The 18,938-nt window shown below is 40.6% G+C and overlaps 1 protein-coding gene across 1 annotated transcript; it reads left to right on the top strand.

Moving 5' to 3' along the window:
• Positions 1-1,166: 1,166 nt before the first annotated feature.
• On the top strand, positions 1,167-1,938 carry LOC115895751 (ubiquitin-conjugating enzyme E2 C). The gene has a single exon (XM_030926368.1). It carries the CDS (start codon positions 1,204-1,206, stop codon positions 1,741-1,743), a length of 540 nt encoding a protein of 179 aa, XP_030782228.1. The 5' UTR covers positions 1,167-1,203; the 3' UTR covers positions 1,744-1,938.
• The last annotated feature ends 17,000 nt before the right edge of the window (positions 1,939-18,938 follow it).

The raw sequence follows: 18,938 nt of genomic DNA, 5'->3' as shown, positions 1-18,938 counted from the left end.
TGGAATACTATGCAGCCATAAAAAAGGATGAGTTTGCGTCCTTGTAGGGACATGGATGCAGCTGGAAACATCATTCTTAGCAAACTATCACAAGAAGAGAAAACCAAACACGCATGTTCTCACTCATATGTGGGAATGAACAATGAGATGACTTGGATTCGGGAAGGGGAACATCAGCACGGGGCCATCATGGGGAGTGGGGAGGGGGGAGCGGGAGGGATTGCATTGGGGAGTTATACATGATATAATGATGAATTGATGGGTGCTGACGAGTTGATGGGTGCAGCACACCAACATGGCATAAGTATACATATGTAACAAACCTGCACGTTATGCACATGTACCCTAGAACTTAAAGTATAATAATAAAAAAAAATAAGGCAAAAAAAAAAAAAAACCAGAAAGAAGCACTCGAAGAAACTGCTCTCTGACATGTCCATTCTTTTCACAGGGTTAAAGCTTACTTTACATTCCCCAGTTTGAAACTCGGTCTTTGAGGGTTCTGCAAAGGGATACTATGTGGCAACCGGAGGCCTGTGTCGAGCAAGGATATGTCTTTCATCGTGAACTGGAGAAATGCTTTCTGCGCAACTCTTTTTAATGTTTCTATTCATCTCATAGAGTGAAATCCTTCTTTGGATTAAGCAGTTTGAAATCACTCTTTCTGTGGAATCTGAGAAAGGACATTTGGAAACACTCTTTAGAATATCCTGAAGAAAAAATAACCTCAGAGGGAAACCAGAAGGAGCTTTCTGTGGAACTGCTCTGTGTCACGTGAAATCCGCTCACACAGCTAAGCTTCTCTTTTCATTGAGCAGTATCATAACACTGTTTTTGTTTAGTCTGAGAAGGGATATTCAGGAGCACTTTGAGGCTTATGGTGAGAAAGGAAACGTCTTCAGATAGAAACTGTAGAGAAGCTTTCTGAGGAGCTGCTTTGTGATGTGTGCATTCCACTCACAGAAATATACCATTCTTCTCATAGAGGATTCCGGAATCCCTTTTGGAGGAAAAGATACCAATTGACATTCGGGAGTATAGGGACGGCTATGGTGAAAAAGGAAATATCCTCAGACAAAAACTGGAAAGAAGATTTCTGTGAATCCCCTTTGTATTAGATATACTTATTCATCTCGCATAGTTAAAACTTTTCTTATCGAGTCGTGTTCTCCGAGTTCCTGTCTCTCTGCCAACGCCGCCCGGATGGCTTCCCAAAACCGCGACCCAGCAGCCACAAGCGTCACCGCCGCCCGTAAAGGAGCCGAGCCGAGCGGGGGCGCCGCCCGGGGTCCCGTGGGCAAAAGGCTACAGCAGGAGCTGATGACCCTCATGATGTCTGGCGATAAAGGGATTTCTGCCTTCCCTGAATCAGACAACCTTTTCAAATGGGTAGGGACCATCCATGGAGCAGCTGGAACAGTATATGAAGACCTGAGGTATAAGCTCTCACTAGAGTTCCCCAGTGGCTACCCTTACAATGCGCCCACGGTGAAATTCCTCACACCCTGCTACCACCCCAACGTGGACACCCAGGGTAACATATGCCTGGACATCCTGAAGGACAAGTGGTCTGCCCTATATGACGTCAGGACCATTCTGCTCTCCATCCAGAGCCTTCTAGGAGAACCCAACATTGATAGTCCCTTGAATACGCATGCTGCCGAGCTCTGGAAAAACCCCACAGCTTTTAAGAAGTACCTGCAAGAAACCTACTCAAAGCAGGTCACCAGCCAGGAGCCCTGACCCAGGCTGCCCAGCCTGTCCTTGTGTTGTCTTAATTTTTCCTTAGATGGTCTGTCCTTTTTGTGATTTCTGTATAGGACTCTGTATCTTGAGCTGTGGTATTATTTTTGTTTTGTTTTTGTCTTTTAAATTAAGCCTCGGTTGAACCCTTGTGATGTATATTAAATAAATGCATTTTGGTCCTTTTTTAGACAAGTTGTTGCCTTGTAGTTACACTAGGGTTAGAGGTACTCAGGGTAGGCAGAGGTGGAACTTAAGGATGTGGGGCCAAGCAGTGAGGTGACAAAGATTTATTCCCTTGTACCTTATTTTATGACTCTGCATCTGTTTCTTCATCTATAAAATGAGTGTCACAATAAAAAAAAAAAAAAAAAAAAAAAAACTTTTCTTATCGTACGCAGTTTGGAAACTCCGTCATTCACGGATCCGCGAAGGGACATGTGGGAGCACATTCAGGCCTACGGTGAAAGAGGAGATATCTTCAGATAAAAACTGGATAGAAGCTTTCTGAGAAACTGCTTTGTGATGTATGCATTCCACTCAGGGAGTTATACCTCTTTTCTCAGGAGGCAGTGTTTGAACACTGTTCCTCTGAAACCGAAAAAGTGGAGAGAATCTTTCTGAGCAACTGCTTTGTGATGTATGTATTCATCTCGTAGAGTTAAATCATTCTTTGGATTGAGCAGTCTGAAATCACTGTTTCTGTGGAGCCTGAGAAAGGAAATTTGGGAACGCTCTTTAGAATAGGCTGCAAAAGAAATACCTTCAGATAAAAACAAGAAGTAAGCTTCCTGTGAAACTGCTCTGTGTCATGTGAATTCCACTCGGCCAGTTAAGCTTTACTTTTCATTGAGTAGATTCCTAACACTGTTTATGTTTAGCATGTTTAGAGATATTCAGGAACACTTTGAGGCTTACGGAGAAAAAGGAAATATGATCTGATAGAAACTGGAGACAGGCTTTCTGAGGATCTGTATTGTGGCGTGTGCATTTGACTCACAGTGTTATACCTCTCTTCTCGTACTACATCTAGGAAACCCTTTTTGTGAAACTGTTCTTTTTTTTTTTTTTTTTTTTTTTTTAATTATACTTTAAGTTCTAGGGTACATGTGCATAACGTGCAGGTTTGTTACATATGTATACTTATGCCATGTTGGTGTGCTGCACCCATCAACTCGTCAGCACCCATCAATTCATCATTTATATCATGTATAACTCCCCAATGCAATCCCTCCCTCCTCCCCCCTCCCCCCTCCCCATGATAGACCCCAGTGTGTGATGTTCCCCTTCCCGAGTCCAAGTGATCTCATTGTTCAGTTCCCACCTATGAGTGAGAACATGCGGTGTTTGGTTTTCTCTTCTTGTGATAGTTTGCTAAGAATGATGGTTTCCAGCTGCATCCATGTCCCTACAAAGGACGCAAACTCATCCTTTTTTATGGCTGCATAGTATTCCATGGTGTATATGTGCCACATTTTCTTAATCCAGTCTGTCACAGATGGACATTTGGGTTGATTCCAAGTCTTTGCTATTGTGAATAGTGCCGCAATAAACATACGTGTACATGTGTCTTTCTAGTAGACTAATTTATAATCCTTTGGGTATATACCCAGTAGTGGGATGGCTGGGTCATATGGTACATCTAGTTCTAGATCCTTGAGGAATTGCCATACTGTTTTCCATAATGGTTGAACTAGTTTACAATCCCACCAACAGTGTAAAAGTGTTCCTATTTCTCCACATCCTCTCCAACACCTGTTGTTTCCTGACTTCTTAATGATTGCCATTCTAACTGGTGTGAGATGGTATCTCATTGTGGTTTTGATTTGCATTTCTCTGATGGCGAGTGATGATGAGCATTTTTTCATGTGTCTGTTGGCTGTATGAATATCTTCTTTTGAGAAATGTCTGTTCATATCCTTTCCCCACTTTTTGATGGGGTTGTTTGTTTTTTTCTCGTATATTTGTTTGAGTTCTTTGTAGATTCTGGATATTAGCCCTTTGTCAGATGAGTAGGTTGCAAAAATTTTCTCCCATTCTGTAGGTTGCCTGTTCACTCTGATGGTAGTTTCTTTTGCTGTGCAAAAGCTCTTTAGTTTAATTAGATCCCATTTGTCAATTTTGGCTTTTGCTGCCGTTGCTTTTGGTGTTTTAGACATGAAGTCCTTGCCCATGCCTATGTCCTGAATGGTACTACCTAGATTTTCTTCTAGGGTTTTTATGGTATTAGGTCTAACATTTAAGTCTCTAATCCATCTTGAATTAATCTTCGTATAAGGGGTAAGGAAAGGATCCAGTTTCAGCTTTCTACTTATGGCTAGCCAATTTTCCCAGCACCATTTATTAAATAGGGAATCCTTTCCCCATTTCCTGTTTCTCTCAGGTTTGTCAAAGATCAGATGGCTGTAGATGTGCGGTATTATTTCTGAGGACTCTGTTCTGTTCCATTGGTCTATATCTCTGTTTTGGTACCAGTACCATGCTGTTTTGGTTACTGTAGCCTTGTAGTATAGTTTGAAGTCAGGTAGCGTGACGCTAGGAATCCAGCTTACAAGGGATGTAAAGGACCTCTTCAAGGAGAACTACAAACCACTGCTCAGTGAAATCAAAGAGGACACAAACAAATGGAAGAACATACCATGCTCATGGATAGGAAGAATCAATATCGTGAAAATGGCCATACTCCCCAAGGTTATTTATAGATTCAATGCCATCCCCATCAAGCTACCAATGAGTTTCTTCACAGAATTGGAAAAAACTGCTTTAAAGTTCATATGGAACCAAAAAAGAGCCCGCATTGCCAAGACAATCCTAAGTCAAAAGGACAAAGCTGGAGGCGTCACGCTACCTGACTTCAAACTATACTACAAGGCTACAGTAACCAAAACAGCATGGTACTGGTACCAAAACAGAGATATAGACCAATGGAACAGAACAGAGTCTGTCCAATTTTCAATGGCAGACATTTCCTTGCTCGCCACAGGCCTCTGGTTGCCACTTAGCATCCCTTCACAGAATCCTCAAAGACAGACTTTCCAAACTGGGAAATGTAGAGTAAGCTTTAACTCTGTGAAATGAATGGACATGTCAGAAAGCAGTTTCTTGGAATGCTTCTTTCTGGGTTTTATTGGGCGACATTTCACTTTTCGCCATGGTCCTCAATGTGCTCCAAATATCACTTTTTCGATTTTACAGAAACAGTGTTCAAACACTGCCTTATGGGAATAGATGTATAACTGCCTGAGTGGAATGCACACATCACAAAGCAGTTTCTCTGAAAGCTTTTCTCCAGTTTTTATCTGAAGATATCACCATAGGCCTGAATCTGCTCCCAAACGTCCCTTCGCGAATCCGTCCATGACGTCATTTCAAAACTGTGTAAAAGAAAGAAAGTTTTGTTTATGTGAGATGAATAAACATATCTATCACAAAGCAGTTTCACAGAAAGTTTCTTTCCATTTTTGGTCTGGGGATATTTCCTTTTTCACCATAGCCGCCCATATACTCCTGAAAGTCCCCTGGTAGCTTTTTCTGCAAAAGGGATTCCCCAATCCTCTATGAGAAGAGAAGCATAACTGTGTGAGTCGAATGCACACGTCTCAAAGCAGCTCCTCGGAAATCTTCTCTTCAGTTTCTATCTGAAGATATTTCCATTATCACCATAAGCCTCAAAGCGCTCCCGAATATCCCTTCACAGACTAAACAATTACAGAGTTAGAATACTGCTCAATGGAAAGAGAAGGTTAACTCTGCAAGCGGAATTCACGTGACACAGAGTAGTTTCACAGAAAGCTTCCCTCTGTTTTGTATCTGAGGTTATTTCTTTTTCAGGATATTCTAAAGAGCGTTCCCAAATGTCCTTTCTCAGATTCCACAGAAACAGTGATTTCAAAATGCTCAATCCAAAGAATGATTTAACTCTATCAGATGAATACAAGCATCACAAAAGAGTTGCTCAGAAAGCTTCTCTCCAATTTTCAAGGGAAGACATTTCCTTGCTCACAACAGGCCTCCAGTTGCCACTTAATACCCCTTCGCAGAATCCTCAAAGACAGACTTTCCAAACTGGGAAATGTAGCGTAAGCTTTAACTCTGTGAAATGAATTCACATGTCAGAGAGCAGTTTTTTGGAATGTTTCTTTCTGGGTTTTATTTGACGACATTTCACTTTTCTCCATAGTCTTCAATGTGCTCCGAATATCACTTTTTTAGTTTTACAAGAACAGTGTTCAAACAGTGCCTTATGAGAAGTAAGGTATAACTCCCTGAGTGGAATGCACACACCACCAAGCATTTTCTCAGAAAGCTTGTCTGCAGTTTTTATCTGACGATATTTCCTTTTACACCTTAGGCCCAAATGTGATCCCGAATATCCCTTTGCGGTTCCATCCATGACGGAGTTTCCAAGCTGCGTAATGTAAAGAAACTTTATCTATGTGAGATGAATAAACGTAGCAAAAAGCAGATTCAGAGAAAGCTTCTTTCCAGTTTTTATCTGAACATATTTTCTTTTTCACCATAGTCCTGAAGGTGCTCCCGAATGTCCCTTCTGCGATATGTCCATGACAGAGTTTTCAGCTGTGTAATATAAGGAAAGTTTTGTCTATGTGAAATGGATAAACATATCTATCACAAAGCATTTTCACAGAAAATTTCTCTCCAGTTTTTGTGTGTGGATATTTCCTCATCCACCATAGCCGTCCATATATTCCCGAATGTCCGTGTTAGCTTTTTCTCCAAAGGGGATTCCCCAATCCTCTATGAGAAGAAAAGTATAACACTGTGAGTGGAATGCACAGGTCATAAAGCATCTCCTCGGAAATCTTCTCCCCAGTTTCCATCTGAAGATATTTCCATTTTCACCATAAGCCACAAAGCCCTCCTGAGTATCCCTTAGCTGACTAAACTAAACAGTGTTTGAATACAGCTCAAGGAAAACAGAAGCTTAACTGTGCTAGTGGAATTCACATGACACAGAGTAGTTTCACAGAAAGATTCCTTCTGGTTTTTATCGAAGGATATTTCTTTTTCAGCATATTCTTAAGAGCATTCTCAAATGTCCTTTCTCAGGTGGCAGAGAAAGAGTGATTTGAAACTGCTCAATCCAAAGAATGATTTAACTTTATGAGATGAATACACACATCACAAAGTAGTTGCTCAGAAAGCAACTCCCTAGTTTTCAACGGAAGACATTTCCTTGCTTGCCACAGGCCTCCGGTCACCACTTAATATCCCTTCACAGAATCCTCAAAGACAGACTTTCCAAACTGGGAAATGTAGCGTACGTTTCAACATTCTGAAATGAATGCGCATGCCAGACAGCAGTTTCCTTGAACGCTTCTCTCTGGGTTTTACTTCAGGATATTTCACTTTTCACCACAGTCTTCCATGCACTCTGAAATATTACTTTTTCAGTTTTACAGGAACAGTATTCAAACACTGCCTTTTAAGGAAAGAGGTATAACTCCCTGAGTGGAATGCACACATCACTAAGCAGTTTCTAGGAAAGCTTCTGTCCAGTATTTATCCGAAGATATCTCCTATTTCCAGTGTTTATCTGAAGATATTTCCTTTTTCACCAGAGTCCTGAATGTGCTCCCAAATGTCCCTTCGTGGATCAGTCCATGACTTAGTTTCCAAGTTGCTTAACATAAAAAAACTTTATGTTTGTGAGATCAATACACATAGCAAAAAGCATGTTCACGGAAAGTTTCCTTGCCGTTTTTATCTGATGATATTTCCTTTTTTATCCTAGTCCTGAATGTGCTCCTGAATGTCCCTTCGCGGATCCGTCCATGACAGAGTTTCCATGCTGTGTAGTGTAAAGGAAGCTTTATCTATGTGAGATGAATACACATAGCATAGAGCAGTTTCACAGAAAGCTTTTCTTCTCTTTTTGTCTGAGGCTATTTCCCTTTTCACCATAGGTGTCAATATCCTGCTGAATATAGCTTGGTACCTATTTCTCCAAAAGGGCTTCCCCGATGCCGTATGAGAACAGAGATATAAACTGAGTTGAATGCACACGTCACAAAGCATCTCCTCAGAAAGCTTCTCTCCTGTTTCTATCTGAACATATTTCCTTTTTCACTGTAAGCCTCAAAGTGTTCCTGAATATCCCTTGACACGCTAAAGAAACACAGTGTTAGAAAACTGCTCAATGAAAAGAGAAGCTTAACTGAGAGAGAGGAATTCAAACCACACAAAGCAGTTTCACAGAAAGCTTCCTTCTGGTTATTATCTGAGGATAGTTCTTTCTCCATATTCTCAAGAGCGTTCCCAAATGTCCTTCCTGAGATTCCACAGAAAGAGTGATTTCAAACTACTCAATCCCAATAACGATTAAACTCTAACAGATGAATACACAAGTCATAAAGCAGTTGCTCAGAAACTTCTCCCTATTTTTTAACGAAAGACATTCCTTGCACACCACAGGTCTCCGGGTGCCACTAAATATCCCTTTGCAGATTCCTCAAAGACAGAGTTTCCAAACTGGGCAATGTAGAGCAAGCTTTAACACTGTGAAGTGAATGCATATATCAGAGAGCAGTTTCTTGTAACGTTTCTTTCTCGTTTTTATTTGAGGAGAGTTCACTTTTCACCATAGTCTTCAATGAGCTCCAAAATATCACTTTTTCGGTTTTACAGGAACAGTGTTCAAACACTGTCTTATGAGAAAAGAGGTAAAACTCCCTGAGTGGAATACATACATCACAAAGCCGTTTTTCAGAGATTCTATGCAGATTTTATCTGAAGATATTTTCTTTTTCACCATTGTCCTGAATGTGCTCCCGAATGTCCCTTCGCAAATCCGTCCATGTCGGCATTTCAAAACTGCATAATAGAAAGAAAGTTTTATCTATGTGAGATGCATAAACATATCTATCACAAAGCAGTTTCACAGAAAGCTTCTTTCCAGTTTTTGTGTAGGATATTTCCTTTTTCACCATAGCCGTCCATGTACTCCCAAATGTTCATTGGTAGCTTTTTCTCCAAAAGGTATTTCCCAATCCTCTATCAGAAGAAACATAAAATTCTGTGAGTGGAATGCACACGTCACAAAGCAGCTCCTCAGAAAGCATTTCTCTCCAATTTCCATCTGAAGATATTTCCTTTTTCACTGTAAGCCTCAAAGCGCTCCCGAATATCCCTTTGCAGACTAAACATAAACAGTGTTAGAATACTACTCAATGAAAAGAGAAGCTGAGCTGTGCATGCGGAATTCACACGACACAGAGCAGTTTCACAGAAAGCTCCTTCTGGTTTCTATCTGAATTTATTTCTTTTTCGGGATATCCTAAAGAGCGCTCCCAAATGTCCTTTTTCAGATTCTACAGAAACAGTGATTTCAAACTGCTCAATCCAAAGAATCATTTTAGTCTATAAGATGCATACAAACATCAACAAAAGAGTTGTTCAGAAATCTTTTATCCATTTTCAACGGAAGACATTCCCTTGCTCGTCACAGGCTTCTGGTTGCCAGTTAATATCTCTGCGCAGAATCAACAAAGACAGACTTTCCAAACTGGGAAATGTAGAGTAAGCTTTAACTCTGTGAAATGATTGGACATGTCAGAGAGCAGTTTCTTGGAATGCTTCTTTCTGGTCACATTAATCTTCAATGTGCTCCAAATATCACTTTGATAGTTTTGCAGGAACAGTGTTCAAACAGCGCCTTATGAGAAAAAAAGTATAACTCCCTGAGTGGAATGCACACATCACGAAGCAGTTACTTAGAATGCTTCTGTACAGTTTTTATCTGTTGATATTTTCTTTTACACCATTGGCCCAAATATGATCCTGAATATCCCTTCGCAGATCCATCTATGACAGAGTTTCCAAGCTGCGTAATGTAAAGAAAGCTTTATCTACATGAGATGAAAAAACACAGCAAAAAGCAGATTCAAAGAATGCGTCTTTCCAGTTTTTGTCTGAGGCTATTTCCCTTTTCACCATAGGCATCCACATGCTCCTGAATATCACTTGGTACCTTTTTCACCAAAAGGGTTTCCCCAATGCTGTATGAGAAGAGAGGTATAACACTGTGAATGGAATGCACACGTCACAAAACACTTCCTCGGAAATCTTCTCTCCAGTTTCGGTCTGAATATATTTCCTTTTTCACCATAAGCCTCAAAACACTCCCGAATGTCCCTTGACGTGCTAAACATAAACAGGGTTAGAAAACTGCTCAATTAAAAGAGAGGCTTAACTGAGTGAGAGGAATTAAGATGACACAGAGCAGTTTCACAGAAAGCTTCCTTCTGGATTTTACCTGAGGATATTTCTTCTCCATATACTAAGGAGCATTCCCAAATGTCCTTCCTCAGATTCCACAAAAACAGTGGTTTCAAACTGCTCAATCCAAAAAATGGCTTAATTCTATGAGATGAATACACACACCACAAAGCAGTTGCTCAGAAGGATTCTCTCCAGTATTCATCGGAATACATTTCCTTGCTCACCACAAACCTCTGGGCGCCAGTTAATATCCCTTCACAGATTCCTAAATGACAGACTTTCCAAACTGGGCAACTTAGAGTAAGCTTTACCTCTACGAAATGAATGCATATATCAGGGAACAATTTCCTGGAACACTTCTTCCCAGGTTTTATTGGAGGACATTGCACTTTTCACCATAGTCTTCTAGGCCCTCAGAAATATTACATTTTCGGTTTTATGTTAACAGTGTTCAAATACTGCCTTATGAGAAAAGAGATATAACTCCGTGAGTGGAATGCGCACATCACAAAGCAGTTTCTCAGAAAGCTTCTATCCAGTTTTTATCTGAAGATATCTCCTTTTTCACCATAGGCCTGAATGTGCTCCCGGATGTCCCTTTGCGGATCTGTCCTAGACGGAATTCCCAAACTGGGTAATATAAAGAAAGTTTCATCTATGTGAGATGGATAAACATACTTATCACAAAGCAGTTTCACAGAAATCTTCTTTCCAATTTCTGTCTGAGGATATTTCCTTTTTCACCATATCCGTCCATATTCTCTCCAATGTTCATTGGCAGGTTTTTCTCCAAAAGTGATTCCCCAATCCTCTATCAGCAGAAACATATAATTCTGTGAGTGGAATGCACACGTCACAAAGCAGCTCCTCAGAAAGCTTCTCTCCACTTTCTATCTGAAGATATTTCATTTTTCACCGTAAGCCTCAAAGCGCTCTCGAATATCCCTTTGCAAACTAAACATATACAGTGTTAGAATATTGCTCAATGAAAAGAGAAGCTTAACTGTGTGTGCAGAATCCACATGACACAGAGCAGTTTCACAGAAAGCTCCTTCTGGTTTGTATCTGAGCTTATTTCTTTTTCAGGATATTCTAAAGAGCATTCCCAAATGTCCTTTTCAGATTCTACAGAAACAGTGATTTCAAACTGCTCAATCCAAAGAATCATTTTACTCTAGAGATGCATACAAACATCACAAAAGTGTTGCTCAGAAACCTTGTCTCCAATTTTCAACGCAAGATATTTCCTTGTTTGCTACAGTCTTCCAGTTGCCAGTTAATATCTCTGCGCAGATTCAACAAAGACTAGATGTTCCAAACTGGGAAATATAGACTAAGCTTTAACATCTGTGAAATGAATGGACATGTCAGAGAACAGTTTCTTGCAATGCTTCTATCTGGTCGCCATAATCTTCAATGTGCTCCAAATATCACTTTGATAGTTTTACAGAAACAGTGTTCAAACAGTGCCATATGAGAAAAAAAGGTATAACTCCCTGAGTGGAATGCACACATCACCAAACAGTTTCTTAGAATGCTTCTCTACAGTTTTTATCTGATGATATTTCCTTTACACCATAGGCCTGAATATGATCCCGAATATTCCTTCACAGATCCATCTGTGACAGAGTTTCCAAGATGCATAATGTAAAGAAAGCTTTATCTACGTGTAATCAATAAACACAGCAAAAAGCAGATTCAAAGAATGCTTCTTTCCAGTTTTTGTCTGAGGCTATTTCCCTTTTCACCACAGGCATCAACATGCTCCTGAATATCACTTGGTACCTTTTTCACCAAAAGGGTTTTCCTGATGCTATATGAAAATAGACGTATAACACTGTGAGTGGAATGCACATGTCACAAAGCAGTTCCTTGGAAAGCTTCTTTCCAGTTTCGGTCTGAACATATTTCCTTTTTCACCATAAGCCTCAAACCACTCCCGAATATCCCTGCACATGCTAAACATAAACAGGGTTAGACAACTGCTCAATGAAAAGAGAGGCTTAACTGAGTGAGAGAAATTAAGACGACACAGAGCAGTTTCACAGAAAGCTTCCTTCTGGATTTTACCTCAGGATATTTCTTTCTCCATGTTCTAAGGATCGTTCTCAAATGTCCTTCCTCAGATGCCACAAAAACAGTGATTTCAAGCTGCTCAATCCAAAGAATGCTCTAACTCTATGAGACGAATACACACATTGCAAGGCAGTGGCTCCTAACGTTTCTCTGCAGGTTTCATCGGAAGACATTTCCTTGCTCACCACAAGCCTCCGGGTGTCACTAAATATCCCTGCACAGATTCTTCAAAGACAGAGTTTCGAAACTGGGCAGCATAGAGTAAACATTAACTCTGTGAAGAGAATGCACATATCAGAGAGCAGATTCTTGGAATGCTTCTTCCTCGATTTTATTTCACTATATTTCACTATTCGTCATAGTCCTCAATGCGCTCCGAAATGTCACTTTTTCAGTTTCACAGGAACAGTGTTCAAACACTGCCTTGTGAGAAAAGAGGTATAACTCCCTGAGTGGAATACATACATCAGAAAGTAGTTCCTCGGAAAGCTTCCATCCAGTTTTTATCTGAAGATAGCTCCTCTTTCACCATAGGCCTGAATGTGCTCCCGAATGTCCCTTCGTGGATCCGTGCATGACGGAATTTCCAAACTGCATAATATAAGAAAAGTTTTAACTATGTGAGATGAATAAATATATCTAACACAAAGCAGTTGACAGAAATCTTCTTTCCAGTTTTTGTCTGAGGATATTTCCTTTTTCACCATAGCCGTCCCTATACTCCTGAATGTCTCTTGGTAGCTTTTTCTGCAAAAGGGTTTCCGGAATCCTCTAGAAGAATGGCATATTTCTGTGAGTGGAATGCACACGTCACAGCAGCTCCTCAGAAATCTTCTCTCCAGTTTCTATCTGAATACCTTTCCTTTCTCACCGTAAGCCTCAAAGAGCTTCCTTCTGGTTTTTATTTGAGGATACTTCTTTCTCCATATTCAAAAGAGTATTCACAAATATCCTTCCTCAGAATCCAGAGAACCAGTGATTTCAAACTGCTCAATCCTAGGAACGATTTAACACTAACAGATGAATACACAAATCACAAAGCAGTTGCTCAGAGACTTCTCCCGAGTTTTCAACGGAAGACATTCCTTGCACCTCACAGTAAAGCGCTCCTGAATATCCCTTCGCAGACTAAACAAAAACAGTTTTATGATACTACTCAACGAAAAGAGAAGCTCACCACAGGCCTCCCAGCACCACTGAATATCCCCTCACAGATTACTGAAAGACAGAATTTCCAAACTCGGCAATTTAGGTTAAGCTTTATCTCAGTGAAATGAATGCATATATCTGAGAGCAGTTTCTTCGAACGCTTCGCTCTGGGTTTCATTTGAGGATATATCACCTTTCGCCATAGTCTTCTATGCACTCCAGAATATCACTTTTCGTTTTACAGGAACAGTGTTGCAACACTGCCTTATGAGAAAAGAGGTATAACACCCTGAATGGAATGCACACATCACAAAGCAGCTTCTCAGAAAGCTTCTCTCCAGTTTTTCTCTGAAGAAATTTCCTTTTTCCACCATAGACCTGAATGCCCTTTCAAATATCCCATCGTGGATCCGTCCATGACTGAGTTTCCAAACTGCGTAATATAGAGAAAGTTTTATCTATGTGAGATGAATAAACACAGCAAAAAGCAGATTCACAGAAAGCTTCTTTCCAGTTTTTATCTGAAGATATTTCCTTTTTCACCATAGTCCTGAATGTGCTTTTGTATATCCCTTCACGGATCCATCCATGACAGAGTTTCCAAGCTGCGAAATGTAGAGAAAGATTTATCTATGTGAGATGAATATGCGTATCTAAGAACAGTTTCACAAAAAGGGTTTCCTAGATGTTGTATGAGAAGAGAGGTATGACACTGTGAGTCGAATGCACACGTCACAATGCAGATCCTCAGAAAGCTTCTCTCCAGTTTTTATCAGATCATATTTCCTTTTTCTCCGTAAGCCTCAAAGTGTTCCTGAATATCTCTAAGCACGCTAAACATAAACAGTGTTAGGAATCTACTCAATGAAAAGTGAAGCTTAACTGGCCGAGTGGAATTCACATGACACAGAGTGGTTTCACAGGAATCTTACTTCTTGTTTTTACCTGAAGGTATTTCTTTTGCAGCCTATTCTAAAGAGCGTTCCAAATTTCCTTTCTCGGGTTCCACGGAAACAGTGATTTCAAACTGCTCAATCCAAAGAATGATTTAACTCTACGAGATGAATACATACATCACAAAGCAGTTGCTCAGAAAGATTCTCTCCACTTTTTCGGTTTCACAGGAACAGTGTTCAAACACTGTCTCCTGAGAAAAGACGTACAACTCCCTGAGTGGAATGCATACATCACAAAGCGCTTTCTCAGAAAGCTTCTATCCAGTTTTTATCTGAAGATATCTCCTCTTTCACCGTAGGCCTGAATGTGCTCCTGAATGTCCCTTCGTGCATCCGTGAATGACGGAGTTTCCAAACTGCGTAAGATAAGAAAAGTTTTAACTATGCGAGATGAGTAAGTATGTCTAACACAAAGCAGCTTCACGGAAATCTTCTTTCCAGTTTTTGTCTGAGGATATTTCCTTTTTCACCATAGCCATCCCTATACTCCCAAATGTCAATTGGTAGCTTTTCCTCCAAAAGGGATTCCGGAATCCTCTATGAGAAGAATGGTATATTTCTGTGAGTGGAATGCACACATCACAAAGCAGCTCCTCAGAAAGCTTCTCTCCAGTTTCTGAAGAGAAAGCTTCTCTTCAGATAGAATCTGAAGACGTTTCCTTTCTCACCGTAAGCCTCAAAGCGCTCCTGAATATCCCTTCGCAGACTAAACAAAAACAGTGTTATGATACTGCTCAATGAAAAGAGAAGCTTAGCTGTGTGAGCGGAATTCACGTGACACAGAGCAGTTCCACAGAAAGCTTCCTTCTGGTTTCTCTCTGAGGTAATTTTTTCTTCAGGATATTCTGAAGAGTGTTTCCAAATGTCCTTTCTCAGATTCTACAGAAACAGTGATTTCAAGCTGCTTAATCCAAAGAAGGATTTCACTCTATGAGATGAATAGAAACATTACAAAAGAGTTGCACAGAAAGCATTTCTCCAGTTCTCGATGGAAGACATATCCTTGCTCGATGCAGGCCTCCAGTTGCCACTTGGTATCCCTTTGCAGAACCCTCAAAGACCGAGTTTCAAACTGGGGAATGTAAAGTAAGCTTTAACCCTGTGAAAAGAATGGACATGTCAGAGAGCAGTTTCTTCGAGTGCTTCTTTCTGTTTTTTATTGGACGACATTTCACATTTTGACATACTTTTCAATGTGCTCCGAATATCACTCTTTAGGATTTATAGGAACAGTGTTCAAACTGTGCCGTATGAGAAGAAAGTTATAACTCCCTGAGTGGAATGCGCACATCACAGAGCAGTTTCTCAGAAAGCTTCTCTCCAGTTTTTATCTGACTATATTTCCTATTTCACCATAGGCACGAATGTGATCCCAAATATCCCTTCGTGGATCCATCCACGAGGGAGTTTCCCGGTTGTGTGATGTAAAGAAAGCTTCACCTATGTGAGATGAATAAACATAGAAAAAAGCAGATTCACAGAAGGCTGCTTTCCAGCTTTATCTGAATATTTCCTTTTTCACCATAGTCCTGAATGTGCTTCCGAAGGTCCTTTCGTGGATCTGTCCATGACAATTTCCAAGTTGCATAATATAAAGAAAGCTTTATCTATGTGAGATGATTACACATATCACAGGGTAGTTTCCTAGAATGCTTCTTTCCAGTTTTTGTCTGAGGCTATTTCCCTTTTCACCCTCAGCATCAACATGCTCCCGAATATCACTTGGTACCTGTTTCTCCGAAAGGGTTTGCCTGACGCTGTATGAGAAGAGAGATATAACACTGTGAGTGGAATGCACACGTCACAAAGCAGTTCCCCGGAAAGCTTCTCTCCAGTTTCGGCCTGAACATATTTCCTTTTCCACTGTAAGCCTCTAAGTGCTCCCGAATATCCCATCACACGCTAAGCATACACAGGGATAGAAAACTGCTCAATGAAAAGAGAGGCTTAACTGAGCGAGAGGAATTAAGATGACACAGAGTAGTTTCACAGAAAGCTTCCTTCTGGATTTTACCTCAGGATATTTCTTTCTCCATATTCTAAGTAACGTTGCCAAATGTCCTTCTTCAGATTACACAAAAACAGTGATTTCATGCTGCTCAATCCAAAGAATGGTTTAACTCTATGTGATGAATACACACATCGCAAAGCAGTTGCTCAGAAACTTTCTCTGCTGGTTTTATCGGAAGACGTTTCCTTGCTCATCACAAGCCTCCGGGCGTCACTAAATATCCCTTCAAAGATTCTTCAAAGACAGAGTTTTGAAACTGAGCAACATAGAGTAAGCATTAACTCTGTGAAGTGAATGCACATATCGGAGAGCAGATTCTTTTTTATTTTATTTTATTTATTTATTTATTTATTTTTTATTATACTTTAATTTCTAGGGTACATGTGCACTACGTGCAGGTTTGTTACATATGTATACTTGTGCCATGTTGGTGTGCTGCACCCATCAACTCATCAGCACTCATCAACTCGTCATTTACATCAGGTATAACTCCCAATGCCATCCTTACCCCCTCTCCCCTCCCCATAATATGCCCCAGTGTGTGATGTTCCCCTTCCAGAGTCCAAGTGATCTCATTGCTCAATTCCCCTCTATGAGTGAGAATATGCGGTGTTTCGCTTTCTGTTCTTGCGATAGTTTGCTGAGAATGATGGTTTCCAGCTGCATCCATGTCCCTACGAAGGACATGAACTCATCTTTATTATGGCTGCATAGTATTCCATGGTGTATATGTGTCACCTTTTCTTTTTTTTTTTTTTTGAGACGGAGTCTGGCTCTGTCACCCAGGCTTGAGTGCAGTGGCCGGATCTCAGCTCACTGCAAGCTCCGCCTCCCGGGTTCCCGCCATTCTCCTGCCTCAGACTCCCGAGTAGCTGGGACTACAGGCGTCACCACCTCGCCCGGCTAGTTTTTTGTATTTTTTAGTAGAGACGGGGTTTCACCGTGTTAGCCAGGATGGTCTCGATCTCCTGACTTCGTGATCCGCCCGTCTCGGCCTCCCAAAGTGCTGGGATTACAGGCTTGAGCCACCGCGCCCGGCCATGCCACATTTTCTTAATCCAGTCTGTCACAGATGGACATTTGGGTTGATTCCAAGTCTTTGCTATTGTGAATAGTGCCAAAATAAACATACGTGTGCATGTGTCTTTATAGCAGCATGATTTATAACCCTTTGGGTATATACCCAGTAATGGGATGGCTGGGTCATATGGTATTTCTAGTTCTAGATCCTTGAGGAATAACTATACTGTTTTCCACAATGGTTGAACCAGTTTACAATCCCACCAACAGTGTAAAAGTGTTCCTATTTCTGCACATCCCCTCTAGCACCTGCTGTTTCCTGACTTTTTTTTTTTTTATTATACTTTAAGTTATAGGGTACATGTGCATAACGTGCAGGTTTGTTATATATGTATACTCATGCCGTGTTGGTGTGCTGCACCAACCAACTCGTCAGCACCCATCAATTCATCATTTATATCATGTATAACTCCCCAATGCAATCCCTCCCTCCTCCCCCCTCCCCCCTCCCCATGATAGGCCCCAGTGTGTGATGATCCCCTTCCCGAGTCCAAGTGATCTCATTGTTCAGTTCCCACCTATGAGTGAGAACATGCGGTGTTTGGTTTTCTGTTCTTGTGATAGTTTGCTAAGAATGATGGTTTCCAGCTGCATCCATGTCCCTACAAAGGACGCAAACTCATCGTTTTTTATGGCTGCATAGTATTCCATGGTGTATATGTGCCACATTTTCTTAATCCAGTCTGTCACAGATGGACATTTGGGTTGATTCCAAGTCTTTGCTATTGTGAATAGTGCTGCAATAAACATATGTGTGCATGTGTCTTTGTAGTAGAATAATTTATAATCCTTTCGGTATATACCCAGTAGTGGGATGGCTGGGTCATATGGTACATCTAGTTCTAGATCCTTGAGGAATTGCCATACTGTTTTCCATAATGGTTGAACTAGTTTACAATCCCACCAACAGTGTAAAAGCGTTCCTATTTCTCCACATCCTCTCCAACACCTGTTGTTTCCTGACTTCTTAATGATTGCCATTCTAACTGGTGTGAGATGGTATCTCATTGTGGTTTTGATTTGCATTTCTCTGATGGCGAGTGATGATGAGCATTTTTTCATGTGTCTGTTGGCTGTATGAATGTCTTCTTTTGAGAAATGTCTGTTCATATCCTTTGCCCAATTTTGATGGGGTTGTTTGCTTTTTTCTTGTACATTTGTTTGAGTTCTTTGTAGATTCTGGATATTAGCCCTTTGTCAGATGAGTAGGTTGCAAAAATTTTCTCCCATTCTGTAGGTTGCCTGTTCACTCTGATGGTAGTTTCTTTTGCTGTGCAAAAGCTCTTTAGTTTAATTAGATCCCATTTGTCAATTTTGGCTTTTGCTGCTGTTGCTTTTGGTGTTTTAGACATGAAGTCCTTGCCCATGCCTATGTCCTGAATGGTACTACCTAGATTTCCTTCTAGGGTTTTTATGGTATTAGGTCTAACATTTAAGTCTCTAATCGATCTTGAATTAATCTTCGTATAAGGTGTAAGGAAAGGATCCAGTTTCAGCTTTCTACTTATGTCTAGCCAATTTTCACAGCACCATTTATTAAATAGGGAATCCTTTCCCCATTTCTTGTTTCTCTCAGGTTTGTCAAAGATCAGATGGCTGTAGATGTGCGGTATTATTTCTGAGGACTCTGTTCTGTTCCATTGGTCTATATCTTTGTTTTGGTACCAGTACCATGCTGTTTT

The sequence above is a fragment of the Rhinopithecus roxellana genome, unplaced genomic scaffold (assembly GCF_007565055.1).
Source record: "Rhinopithecus roxellana isolate Shanxi Qingling unplaced genomic scaffold, ASM756505v1 contig2166, whole genome shotgun sequence".
NCBI lineage: Eukaryota > Metazoa > Chordata > Mammalia > Primates > Cercopithecidae > Rhinopithecus > Rhinopithecus roxellana.
This window is presented reverse-complemented; position numbering and strand designations above follow the sequence as displayed.